Here is a 12,888-nt window from a genome sequence, read left to right as displayed (position 1 = left end):
TTGTTTTATAAGTCCATGTTCCAAATTATTCACTTTTATAGAATGCTATCAGCTTTAATGTTTGAAAGAATGAGAATTCTTATAACCAATAAAAACTCCAAAAAATCATGTCACCACAATAAGAAAATGAAATCTACGTGCTTCTCTAGAAGTGTGATTCCTGACTCAGCAAAGGCATTATGGTATTTTGGCAGTCAGTTCTAAAATTCCTGATAAGAAAGATAAGATGAAAACCAAAAACTGATTCTGAGGTGTCAAATATTTGATTTTTTCCAAAATAGTTTTTCATACTGTTTCTTTAATTGATCAGAGAATGCAAAGAAAAATCAATGACTGGGCCAGGAAGACCCCCCCCCCCCCCCCCCCCAAAAAAACACACACACACACGGAAGGTCTGCTGTGTTGCAGTTCTGTAATGCTGTCCTTCAGAGTTTTTCAGAGGTATTATATTCATGAGATTTGTCAACTCCCTCAACATGTCCTCCTCTCTGCTATCTAACAAATTCTGGCACAATCTCTCTCTTTCTCTCACTCTCAATCACTCACACAACCATTTAACACAACTCTTTTTTTGTGTTATCTCCACCCCCTCCCCCATTCTCAACACTGGCTTCCTGTCTTCCTGTTCCCTTTCCTTCCACCTGTTGACCCTCTCTTGCCCTGTCTTTGCCTCTACTTGTCGTCCCCAGAGTTACGCAGTCTATACTTTTCGATAAATTCGGCATGCTTCTGCCTCAGGATCTCCGTCTGCTTCTTGAAACCGTTCACTCTGTGAATAAATCAGGCAAAAAAACATGATGATGTTAGCTGTACCATCATCACTCACATGAGCTGCTTGCAAGGGATCAACACACCCTCTCCCAGTTGCATTCTGTCAATGGAAGCTCAAGGTGATGGCAAAAGGAGGTTTGTGTGTGTGTGCACGTATGTTAGTTTCACTATTCCACCTGCATGGTGCTACTTTCTGTCTCACCTGGCTCGTTCCTTGGACTCATTGTAAATCTCTGTGATCACCCTGTCTTTATTATCCATGAAGTTGTTGTGGACCTCCTCCAGTTTTCTGTAAAGGGATGAGATGAATAGAGAAAACAAACACAATGACAAATCATGAACATGATCACTCTCTTTCTGCCTCACACACACACACAAAATTAGAGAGGAAGCAAGGTTAAAAAGCCGATCTCTTCCCTCTTTCCCAAAACACACTGGCTCACTCCCTTAATGACAACGTGATTGGGACGGCAGTACAGCATAGTGGTTAAGGAGCAGGACTTGTAACCGAAACAGTGCTGGCTCGATCCCCGCTGGGACACTGCTGCTGTACCCTTGGGCAAGGTACTTACCCCACAATTGCCTCAGTAAATAGCCAACTGTACAAATGGATAACATTGTAAAGAACTATAACCTATGTAAGTCGCTCTAGGTAAGAGCGTCTGCTAAATAATGTAATGTAACAACATTCTCACCACAGACAGCAGATGGGCTGGGTCCTTCAATTTAATTACTGGCAATTAATTTTAACACAGCTGACCCCTGTCTCCTTATGCTGTTCACAGCCCATATCAATGAATCCCCCCAGCGTTTAGTGGCTGGCAATAAAAAATCGAGACACATCTGCAACATAAGTATTTTACAGCTGTCTCCTTGACATTTGTGCTGCAATTTTCATAAAGCCATCCAGAGTGCTATTTGTTATTGAATCCACTATCTAAAATGAAGGGGTGTGTGTCAATCCTTTTACTAATTCCTTCTTCAAACAAAGAGAAGCCACTAAGTCTTTGCATGGCCAAAATAATCCGGAGATTCAAACATGAACAAACATTGGTAATGCTATCATTCTCCCACATGCGCAAAAGCATGCATACGTGTTCAGAACGATGTATACATATTAATACAAAATACAGGCAAGCACACCAAAACTACTCTTCAATCAGTGTTAATCCAAAATCACACTTGAATTGTACAGTTAAAATGCATGAATACGGTCCTGTGCATTGAACTGTACTGAACTGAACTGTAGTCAGGAGACTAGGGTAATTATATTAAGGGTAGTGAGTCACAATTAAGAGTCTGTCCTTCAGCGATAGAAAGGCGATTCCTCTGCAACGTCTGCCCAGGTGACTTTCTCTCAATGCAGCTTTAGCACTATAGCATGTCCATAACATAGCTTCAGCTTTCCAGGAATGCAGAGAAAATTTTGCACTGACATGCAGATTAAGTTATGAACCCTGCATCCATCAACATAAACAAAGTAAATGCAATGTGCAAACACTATAACAGACACAGAGATGAAGCAGTAGCGATTATTTTGATAAACTGACCACCAAAACACTCTTATCTCATCTTTATTAGTTATTCTGTACTTTGAAACATGTTTTCATGTGTCCGTCCTTTCAATAATTGAGTCAAAAAACAGCAGGTGAAAATACTATCCAGAACCCCAATCAGCAACTCCAATGACTCTACTGCAATGTGTAAAAACACTTATTATCTAATAATAACAGCCCTGTCTGCCTCTCCCTGTCACAGTGAGCTACACACACCTGTGTGCGTGCGTCACTGGGTCCTGGACAGCCCTGGCAAGACAGTAAAACACCAGGAGTTTCCCAAAGATAAAGTTCAGAGTTTGTCGCTGTGTCAAAGAGAATCGCATGCACCGTTCTCTGTGGCATACTGTGGCCATGTTAGGAAAGTGGATGAACTAATAGTGAACGTATGGAAACCACTGAGATCGAATGTAACATGCGAACAAGGAACAAAGAGGTTTCAAAGATCTCACAAGGCCTGGATTTGGTGTGTGTGCGACTGTATGTGTGTATGTATTCAAGTGCATTTAAACTAATCATTGTGAGTATATGCTAACTTTATGCCACTGCATGCAATGTGTGTAATGCCTCAGTGACCACTGGTGATGGACCTCTGGCTCCGGGCCCAGCGGAAGGCCCAAAGGCCCCCCTTACCCCTTCACCCTTCACCTTTACCTGAAGCCGAAATAGTGGGCAACAATGCTCGCCACCATGGCCACCAGGCAGTACCCCACCAGGCGCATGTTCCTCCTCTTTTTCTGCTCCCACTGCTCAGCTGTGTACTCCTGTGGTGGGGCATGGTGGAACTGCTCCCAGTAGCGCCTCCTCTCTACTGTGTCCGCACTGGGGAGAGAGTGGCGCATCAGAGCAGCAGCATGGAAAAATGTTAGCTTAGTGGACACCATCATCCAGAGCACCACGCTATTCATTCACATAGCTGGATATTTACTGAAGCCATTCAGGTTAACTACCTTGACCAAAGCAGCAGTGCCCCTACGAAGGAACTGGCAATTTGGGTTATGAGCCCCAATCCTTAACCACTATGCACTGCAATGGCCCAGTAAAACTTAATGTTGTAATGTACTTGCCAGCAATCAGCATAGAGATGAGATGAGTTGATTATGGTCCCTCTAGCTGACTGGCTATTGTGGGAAGTATAAGTAGTAACCAGCCTGACTCCTACTGCTCCAGCACATTAAAAAAATGTGTTTAATTTTGAGGAAAGGGCAGCTTAGGTGCAGAGCACAGACACGAAAGCCAGAGCCAGGAAGGGGCACAACAAACACCTGCTGGCTTATTTACCTGGAGGGCTGCCTGTAGGTGTAGCCAGATGCTGAGTTGAAGGCCTGGCTGCCGTAGTAGGGCTGCTGGAGGCGCCGGTCATACTCCCTCCGTGACCCCTCACGGCTCAGCACTCGATAGGCCTCATTCAGGGCCACAAACTGGCTGTGGAGGCCTGGGTTGCTTGGGTCACTGTCGGGGTGCAGCTGCAGGAGAACAGGGGGTGGGCGGTCAGATGGGTGACACAAGACCATCGGCTCTCTGCTGCCGAGATGGTCGAAGCACTGCAAGTTTTCCAGAGTTTTAGCAATATAGATCCATACATGCCTAGGCGGCAATATGAGGGTCCAGCAGGTGAAAGAGAAGGGGGGGGGGGGCATTTACAAAAGACAAGACCCCCACAGAAAGAAGAACCTGGCCTGAAGTGATACCTGGCTAAAATATGATGGTTGGGGCCAGAATCTGAAAATATCGCTTCCAACACTTCATTGGATCAGACATGTATTTCCAAATGCACCACAGCATCCACAAACAGAAAGTTAGAATCATGTTGAATGTGTATTAAAAACACTGACAAAGTTAAAATAAATTCTTTTTTTCCCTTTAAGGTTTAATGTTCTAACTACATAGTGTGTGACCTCTGCAGGTAGTGCAGAACCGTAGCATTTCCAGATGAGAACAAGTGAGTGCTGTAGACAGGGGTGGTGATATGGAACGAATATGTACACAAAAGTGACATAAATGGGAAAAGAAATACAACAACACTCAATGACTCTGTGAAGAGACATTCTGGTAGACTGCCAGCTAGACACAAGCAAAAAGACACAGAGGTTGATGGACAAGAGGAGAGTAACACACACTGATAAGGTAGCATGGATTCACATAAAAAGTAATACAGCTAATATGATAAACCTTCAAACAGAAACACTACTCAAAAAAAGGAATCTCTCTGGCACACAATCCTTCAATCCCCTACTCTCACTCTCCTCTCTGAGGGTTTTATCTCAAAGTCTTCATGGGTGCTGTCCCCACACACACACACACACACACACACACACACACACACAGAGACACAGACACAGACACTTCCACTCTGCCAGTCCAGAGATTTCCCACTTGAACAGACATTGCTGTCTCTTAGCAACACTACAAACGCGCCCTCATGTGGACATATGGCATTTCTCAACAGGTCAGGCTCATGTGTGCAATCTCCTTTTCTATAACAGCTAACCCCAAAAATTTACCTGACACTAACGGTTAGCTGTACTTATGCAAGATCAGCAGCTGTTGCTCTGATGCATGGAGGAGAACAGAAACCTGAAATTGTTTTAGTGGAAGGCACACCAAAATGGAACAATTTATGGTCTTTTTATTTCACTTTCCCTTACAAGTTCTTGACAAGGCATTTACCAACATGTTGAACAATCATGCCATGGTCTTTTTATGGAATAAAATCAATAAGTAAATATATCAATCATTCATTCTGGAGTACCTCCCATTGACTCATTTCATGTTACTTCTTTCTTTTTTTTTACTTCAATGTCACATTGCTCATCACTCCAGTCAGGTGAGTGAAATGACCCTTCACACATCATGCGTTTCAGCTGCCACAGTCAGGCAGCAGAGGGAAGTTTGAACTTTTTGTCCAGACAGGGATCTAGAAATTATACCTTTTTCGATTTGACGAAAAATGCATTCTTAATTTGTTCCACCGAGGCATCGGGCTTAACTCCTAAAAGGTCATAGTAATTCTCACAAGATCTGCAAATATATAAAGAAATGAATTAAAGTAGGGTGTTAGACAGCTGTACATTGACATTAGCACTATTCACTGTCGTTGTCCACGTATAAGGTTTAAGTCACCAAGCATATGGCATTACAACACAATCGGAACTATACATACTTAATTATACAGTTAACTTAAATATAAGCAAATGTATCTAGTGTTTCTAAAGCAAATATGTCTGTCTATTTCTAATTTCACACAATTCACAATGAACACATAATGCAAAACACAACCCTAGAGCTGACAGTTGTAGGCGGCTTGTTACCAAAAGGTTGCAGGTCTGATTCCCTGCTGTGCGCTGTTACCCTTGGATGAGTCTGGAAAAGAGTGTCTGCTAAATGATAATAATTTAATGTAACGTAATGACAGGTGTCTGTAAAGTTACAGATGTGGTTTATGTGCCTTTCCTGTAATTTGGCCCTGTGTTTTTCATACTGTCATTACTTACATGCTTAGCACCACTGTTATATATAATTTCTTTATGCAGCTGGGTACTTACTGAAACAATTCAGGATAAACACTTCACCTCAGGGGGAAACAGCAGTAAGACAGCAGGGAACACAGCTTTGCCAGTTCCCAGTGTCACTATGCCACACTGCTGTTTGGCAATATAACCTCAGTAAGAATTGCATCATTCATTCTCAATTCTCAATTACACATGGATTGAATATAATATGTGCTTACATGACTCTCCAGTGCTTCAGGAAAAAAGAACATTAAAGTAGTATACAATGAAGTTTTTCACAAAGGACTAACTCAAGGCTGAATGCACCTGTTCAAACCATAGTGGTGCTTTTCCATGCTATTGCTGGACAGCAACATCAACTTACCCACAGCTGACCTTCATTGTTGGTCAGCCCTAAAACTGGCCTGATTACAGCTTTGTTCTCAGTGTTATGCACCAAGTACTGGGTTCTGGACAGCAAAACAAAGAGCTCCTCTCTGTGCTGTGTTAACTGCTAACAGAATTCCCAGCCCCCACTACTCCAGCAGACTTTTCTCAGAACCCCCCTGGCAGGTATCCACAGTTCCAACCAGGACTGTACATGGCTGGGACCAAAAATTTGACCTTTTAAAAAAATATATTTTGTGAGAGCTAAATTTTATTATCGTTTATTTCTGACTTCCAAAAAGTGAGCCTAAAATGACAGTGTTTATTTTACATATTGAATTTGCTTTTTGATATTCCCAATACAAAGATTCTAAATGATAATGATTACAGTGCTATATCTGATTATTGATTTGTGCTTTATTCAATTATTTTCACATTGTGCTTGTATGAATTGTGCTGTGAAGTACTTTGGACTGAATTTCATTGCACAAAAGGTACTCTACAAATATAACTTAAAATATAAATATATATAATATATATAACTATTGTAGTTATATATATTATAGAATACAACTATTACAACTGCGTCTAATGCAATTATACCTGTACACAGTACTGAGAGAGAACATGCGTAGTCCAATTCTGTAGCACCCCAAGCAGCTCTGACACAGGCGCAGGTGTGCTTCCAGGGGCATGGTGGGTTACAAATGACAAGCCTAGCTGGGCAGAGAGGCCTGCTGATGTGATGACACTTCTTATACCCTTATATGGTAGCACCTGTGGCCGCCTTTTAGAACCGGACACCTAAAAAAGACCAAAGAGATACACACTTCAAAGCTGAAGCTGAGAGAGACAAACAGACATTACACACAGTTGGGAAAAGTAACACACAGAGAATACTAGCCACCAGCTTGATAAGACATGTATGGTCAAATGCAATGATATCTAAATGCATCTTAGCCATTTAATTTGTATATACTATACTCCCTACACTGCAGTGAATATTTAAATTGGGTACATATATTACATATATTTCAAATTGAACTATAAAATTACAGTGAGATGTGCTCCAAAATGTTCAATTGCCTATATAAAAGTTGAAATGTGTAATATAAGATTTCATTCATAAATATATATATCTACCTAACGTGATTATATTATAGCCCTCCGCTTACAAAATGTGTTTACAATATCACCTTGACTTAAACTGCGTAGTCACCTCAGCAGATGATAGGTACGTACATCAATGTTTAACGTGCGTGTTACTTTCCATGAAATTATTCACAAATGATTTTGTTGCCACGTCGGAGGAACTCACTGACGTTTTCCTAAATGACAGGGGATTGTAATAACCGTAGATACACAGTAATGTTACTTAACATGGCTACAGTACAGACAACTAGACAAAGACCTGCCTCCACCAAAAGCTACTGACGAACATAGCAGAGGGGACGCACAAAAGCAAAGTGCAAATTTAAAAAACTTCCAAAAGCCACATCGCAAAGTTCAGTGACGTAAGCTAGCTAGCTAACAGGTTTTCACGAATTTGTATCGCAGCTAACTACCTAGCTAGGTAGCTAGCAAGCCAACAAGCTACAAATATAGCTGCTGAAATATCACCAAATGAAGATGAGTTGAGGCGAGGACTCTTACCGTTCCGTATCGACAATATTATGTGGTTAGTCATATAAACATTTTCCCGACTCGCTGGACAAAGCACTGAACAAACTAGCCGCAAATGGTGACACGATCAAGTCAGGAAATCGCCCGGCTTTGGCGAGACCCATCAATGGAACAGGCCGAGTCACCTTAAAACATGAGAACAAACAAACAAACCCTTTCCAAACAGAACGACACAAACGCGCAAAGTATTTGTGTTTACTTAGTTAGATATATCTTGTCATTTAAAATGACCAACGTATGTTATACTCACTTATTTCATGACCAACGTATGGTATTACATAAGTGTCACTAAGATCTAGTTTGCGTGCTTTTGCTATGGGTTTGCAGCCCATTGGCTGCAGCAGTGAGCTGTAAAGGAAAATGCGTGTCTGCTTCATGTGATCAGGGTCACGCCGACACACAACAAACGGACCACCTGTGCCTGTTCTGTATGTCTTTATCAATTTTGTCCGCTGTTGCTGTAGAGGTTTTTCCACAAAATATTTTCACCAGGATCTCCACTCCCAGTTTGATTACGACTTGTGCATTCAGATTTTTGTTGGATTCTTCTTCCATATCAAAGAAAGGCTTGTCATTCAGCCTTAATACCGAATCGACGTCATCGTTTATCCCAAAACAAAATAAACTGAAAAAACATGACGTTCCATGGCTAATATGAAAGCCAGACACTAAAGAACGTTCGCTTTGGGAAAAAGTCCAATCTGCCACCTGGCTTCCCTCAATGAACTTGTCTGTAAGGATATGACTTTTTGCTAAGGAAGTAGTCGCAAGCATCAATAATCAGTATAAGTATTTTTATCTGTAATGCACTTTTCATTGTCATACGTTTTGCATTACACGGGTCAGTAGTTTTATTTTTTAAATTTACTATCAGCAATATTTTCATCGAAACATCACTGTAGTCTCGTATTTCACCATATAGCCTGATTTAAAACACCATACATTAGTCGTTAGGTTAAATAATAAAAGGTGAGATGACAAAGTGGTAGTTATGATTTATTTTAGAATTTTGACGGTAAAAAAATGTCAATAGACAACTAGTATGTTTGTAAATTAAAACGTGATTAATAAAAACATTAACATTGTGCCTGTTGTAACCTTCACAGGAGCTTAAACCACTATGATTGTTTCCACATCCTGGTCCTGAGGGCCCCTTGTGATTGGTGGTTTTCATTCCAGGCGAGCTCTCACTTTAAGGGTGTTTTCACACTTGGTCCCTTTCAGCCCTCAAAACGAACTCACAGCGATTAGTCAGCATTTTTTGCGCATACGTGAACACTCCAAACGAACTCGGGCGGTGGTCTCAGTTCGGTTCGCTTCAAGTCCGCGTTGCGGTTCGCTTGTGACCTCAGAATTGTGAAAACAGAGCGCTGTAGGTTCGCTTCGCCTTTTGCCTCTGTACTTTAGCCCTCTAGGCTTTCCGTAGACAGATCACATGCTATTGCTCTGGGACACTCGTAAAAACAAATGGAACTAGGGCTGCTCGCAAAAATCATAATCACGATTATTTAACACGATGATTCATTAACAGTGAATTTTCTTGAACTTTAATCCTTTCGCGGTACGGTCACCGCTGTGATTTGCCGTTTAGCGCGTATGCTAAAACCGGTGCGATTAGAACACTAGATTGTAAAAATTCTAGCTAATTTTAGTTTTGAAATATATATATATATATATATATAAAGTGGCGGCTGGTGAGCTGGAAACAGGGGAAGCTGAAACATTACCTCTAAATCATTACTTTAAACCTGTTCCCCTTTATTTTCCTGGATTAACAATAAAACAAATAATAGACAGAATAATTGACACCAATGGAGTAAATGATTATGCTCGCGAAACAGCGCAGATTGTCTGTAGTTTGTGTGCTTGCGAAAGCTACAACGTGAAATTGTTTAATTAACAAGGATGGCATTTATCGATTTAAATTACATTAAATGCTCATGACACATCACATCTTTTGTGAGGTCTGTGTTCTAAACGTTACTGTTCATTGCACTCAACCTAACCTAAGTTCATTCTCAGTAATTTAAATCGATCTAACTAAATTTAGCTCCTTTTGTAATTTGAATTTTGTAACACAAGAAAGCTATAGGCTAATGTGAAGCATTTAAGAGAAAGCTTTGGGATTACTTGCCATTTAATTGTTCAAATTGCCATCCTTGTTAATTAAACAACCTCATGCTGTAGCTTTCGCAATAGCGCACAATTGATTATAAAACGACAGATCGTAATTGTATGTGAAGAACTTCGTTTCGACCATTCATGTAAACGATGCCAAAAACTTTGCCAGGGTTGTTAAATTACAACATCACCTCAAGCTATCTTCGGCTGTATCCGGTTTTCGGATATCTTCGGAAACCTGCTAGGAATCACGGGAATTCTCGCAAACATATTTGCATATATGAGTCGGCCCTCCAATGGGAATATGCGTTTCTGTACTCTACCGCTTGCAAGAACATGGGCAGTGCGATCTACTCTCGTCAATGCGAACAACAACTAAATTGTGAGGAAGTGTGTCTGACGGTAACCGTATGGTTTTTTTTAAATCGCTATCCTGTTCTTGGTAACGTTAACGACGTAAAGATGCTGTCTGCTGTTGATTGCAAATTAGGTATATTACGGGCTAAATGAAAGTTCGATATATTTTTGGTGGGTTTTCTTATCGGTCGTTTTGTTATTGATGGCCCAGAAATTTCACTAAAACTTAGCTGCTTAGATAGCCACACAAAGTGCGACACGTTACCTGAAGAATGCGTTACATGTCTACCTGTGCTCTTTTATCCCGAAGCTCAGATAACAGTAAAGTGTTTTCAAAAGCAGAACTAATGTATCGTTAGAAAATTTAGCAAGTAATCGCTTCTCATTCGTTTCTGAGTGTCAGTAAATTACGATAACATTGTTTACTGACAAAGTAAGTGCAGGATATATAATCAAGTTTTTGTGTTTTTGTCCTAGCACAGGGGCACATCGATACTCTTTAGTATGTTGTCAGCCAGTCACACCTTAATGCGTCAGACTAAAAATACTCGAGACAATACTGTACACGCACCCACTAACATCATTGCGAAAGGGGGAAACACCTTAATATTAAATTATAATTATGGGATTAACAAATCTCTTACCGCTTGAGTGAATTTACTTTCCGTGATCTAAAACAGTTTCTCGGGTATAATTCCGCGAAAGTATGATGTATCCACGCGATTTTTCGGGGTTCTGGTAAGTGTTGCATGCTGTAAATGCTGACGCAGTCAGGCATATCAGGCTTGTATGGGCACGGAGAAAATCGCTGTGTTACTTTCGTCACGTGTTACTTTCGTACCAGCTGTCGTACATGTTTCAGATGATAAGTCATGTTTGAGGTAGCCGAATGATAGGCGAATCTTTGCATGCAGACTTTGCATGTCACCTTCTTGGGTCGTCCTTTACACGCTGGAAATGATCCCACACTTTGGGTGATTTCCTGCCCGACATAGTCTAATAACTTTTTAATGACAAGGCGCAGCTCCCGAATGGAGTTTGAGGGGTTTTTTTCTGCGACTTACCGACCAATGAAAACTTGGTCGACTAAGACTCTTCTCATCGACTAACGTTCAGTCAACTATTAAGGGGCAGCCCTATAAATGTATGTCCTCATTGTCAGCAGTTTATTTTTGAATGTAAATGTTTAGACATAAACAGAAGCACCACCACACCAAACTAATCAAACAATACAAACTGGAAAATATAGGCTAGTGAGCTAACATCAGAAATCTAATTTAGCTCATTCTGTGCTTGCAGAAGCTATTGCATTACTTAGCTGATAGCAATTTCTTGGAATAATTTATCACATTATCAGTGAACTCATGAGTGACTAAAACACGTTATAGAAGTTAAATCAAAGGTAGCTATCATTCGTGTGAGCCGTGATCTTTGTATCACATTCAGTCTGAAAAACATTTAATCATAGTTCAGTATCTTAATTTAAATATTCTTCTTAAAAAAAACCCCAGGGTTTACAGTCTGTGAAGGAAATTGGCACAATGAAAGTTAAAAACCAATCGAAACCTTTCATGCACCTACCATGGTTTGAGGGCAGTCACGGGAGCTGGGATCTGTGTTGAGATCGATCGATGAGACCTGTAAACAACTGTATAAGGGCAGGTATGTGGGCAGGGCTCGCTTAATTCACCATTCTTGCACACTCTGACTCATCAGTCATGTGCAGTTTGCCCAGATGTCAGTGAGTCCAGCAGACATTATCTTGAGGGATGATAGTGCTCACCTTGCAGTTCCAGCAGAGGGGTGTATAAAGGAGGAAAAGAAAAAAATCTATGACATTTAATGTTCATTAAATACTGGTATTCAGTATATATGTAGTGTAAAAGTAAAAATGTGATAAATGTATCTTTATATATACATGATAATCTTTAATGGTGACCCAGAGACAAAGCAGGAACATGTGACAGGACTGTACTGCAGCACCATGCACCATGCATCACTATACAGTCACAATGAGCATGAGCTGGTCATGAGATAAGCAGCAGTCTCATGTCTTCCATGTGATTAATTATTAAAAATAAACCTATTTATAGTACCTAAAAGTTGCTTGGCAGATGATTTACTTCTTTTATTTATTTACTTTTATTAAAGCACTCTGGTGCCTTTTTTAATGTGGATTTTGTTTTATCTAGTATATTTACGGTATCCATGACACTGGATAAAATTGGACCCCCTGCCTGTTCCAAGCTGGGAAATGATCCCAGTCATTGGCTGGTTGTAATTGGGATAAGTCTGTGAGAGTTCTTGCATTAAAGACATGGTTAAAGTGACATCAAGGATGTTTATTGACTAAAATCTGAGGTATGTCAATTGCTCCAGTCCCTCCACATTTCCAGAGTGGAGTGCTTAGTTAAGTCACTGCTGTTGTATGGGTAGTTCATGTTGGGGAATCCTTCTCTGTCCTATCAGTTCACTGATCTTGGTCCATCCAGCTAAGACTTTAATGAAGACCCTCAACAGTA

General features: G+C 40.6%; 1 protein-coding gene across 7 annotated transcripts; it reads right to left on the bottom strand.

The window, feature by feature from the left end:
- Nucleotides 1-395: 395 nt before the first annotated feature.
- On the bottom strand, nt 396-11,174 carry dnajc4 (DnaJ (Hsp40) homolog, subfamily C, member 4). 7 transcript variants are annotated; one of them, XM_036547981.1, is made up of 9 exons: nt 8,139-8,290; nt 7,859-8,013; nt 7,425-7,533; nt 6,809-7,009; nt 5,258-5,348; nt 3,609-3,793; nt 2,982-3,149; nt 974-1,060; nt 396-769 (listed from the first exon to the last, which is right to left on the bottom strand). In XM_036547981.1, exons 4-9 carry the CDS (start codon nt 6,898-6,900, stop codon nt 673-675), a joined length of 720 nt encoding a protein of 239 aa, XP_036403874.1. In that variant the 5' UTR covers nt 6,901-7,009; nt 7,425-7,533; nt 7,859-8,013; nt 8,139-8,290; the 3' UTR covers nt 396-672. The 7 variants fall into 7 exon arrangements, with proteins under 7 accessions (XP_036403874.1, XP_036403873.1, XP_036403875.1 ...); XM_036547980.1 differs by having other exon boundaries at nt 7,448-7,533; XM_036547982.1 differs by lacking the exon at nt 7,425-7,533.
- Between the last annotated feature and the right edge of the window lie 1,714 nt (nt 11,175-12,888).

Source organism: Megalops cyprinoides, chromosome 16, assembly GCF_013368585.1.
Source record: "Megalops cyprinoides isolate fMegCyp1 chromosome 16, fMegCyp1.pri, whole genome shotgun sequence".
Taxonomy (NCBI): domain Eukaryota; kingdom Metazoa; phylum Chordata; class Actinopteri; order Elopiformes; family Megalopidae; genus Megalops; species Megalops cyprinoides.
The sequence above is the reverse complement of the archived record's forward strand: the minus strand, read 5'-3'. Positions and strand labels throughout refer to the sequence as shown.

Excerpts from the sequence above, each read along its gene's own strand:
- dnajc4 (XM_036547984.1), bottom strand. The coding sequence starts at position 6,900 with ATGCCCCTGGAAGCACACCTGCGCCTGTGTCAGAGCTGCTTGGGGTGC. Across the intron at positions 3,794-5,257 it reads TTTTCGTCAAATCGAAAAAG|CTGCACCCCGACAGTGACCC; the intron begins GTATAATTTCTA and ends GTTCTCCTGCAG. Across the intron at positions 1,061-2,981 it reads GCCCACTATTTCGGCTTCAG|AAAACTGGAGGAGGTCCACA; the intron begins GTAAAGGTGAAG and ends ATCCCTTTACAG.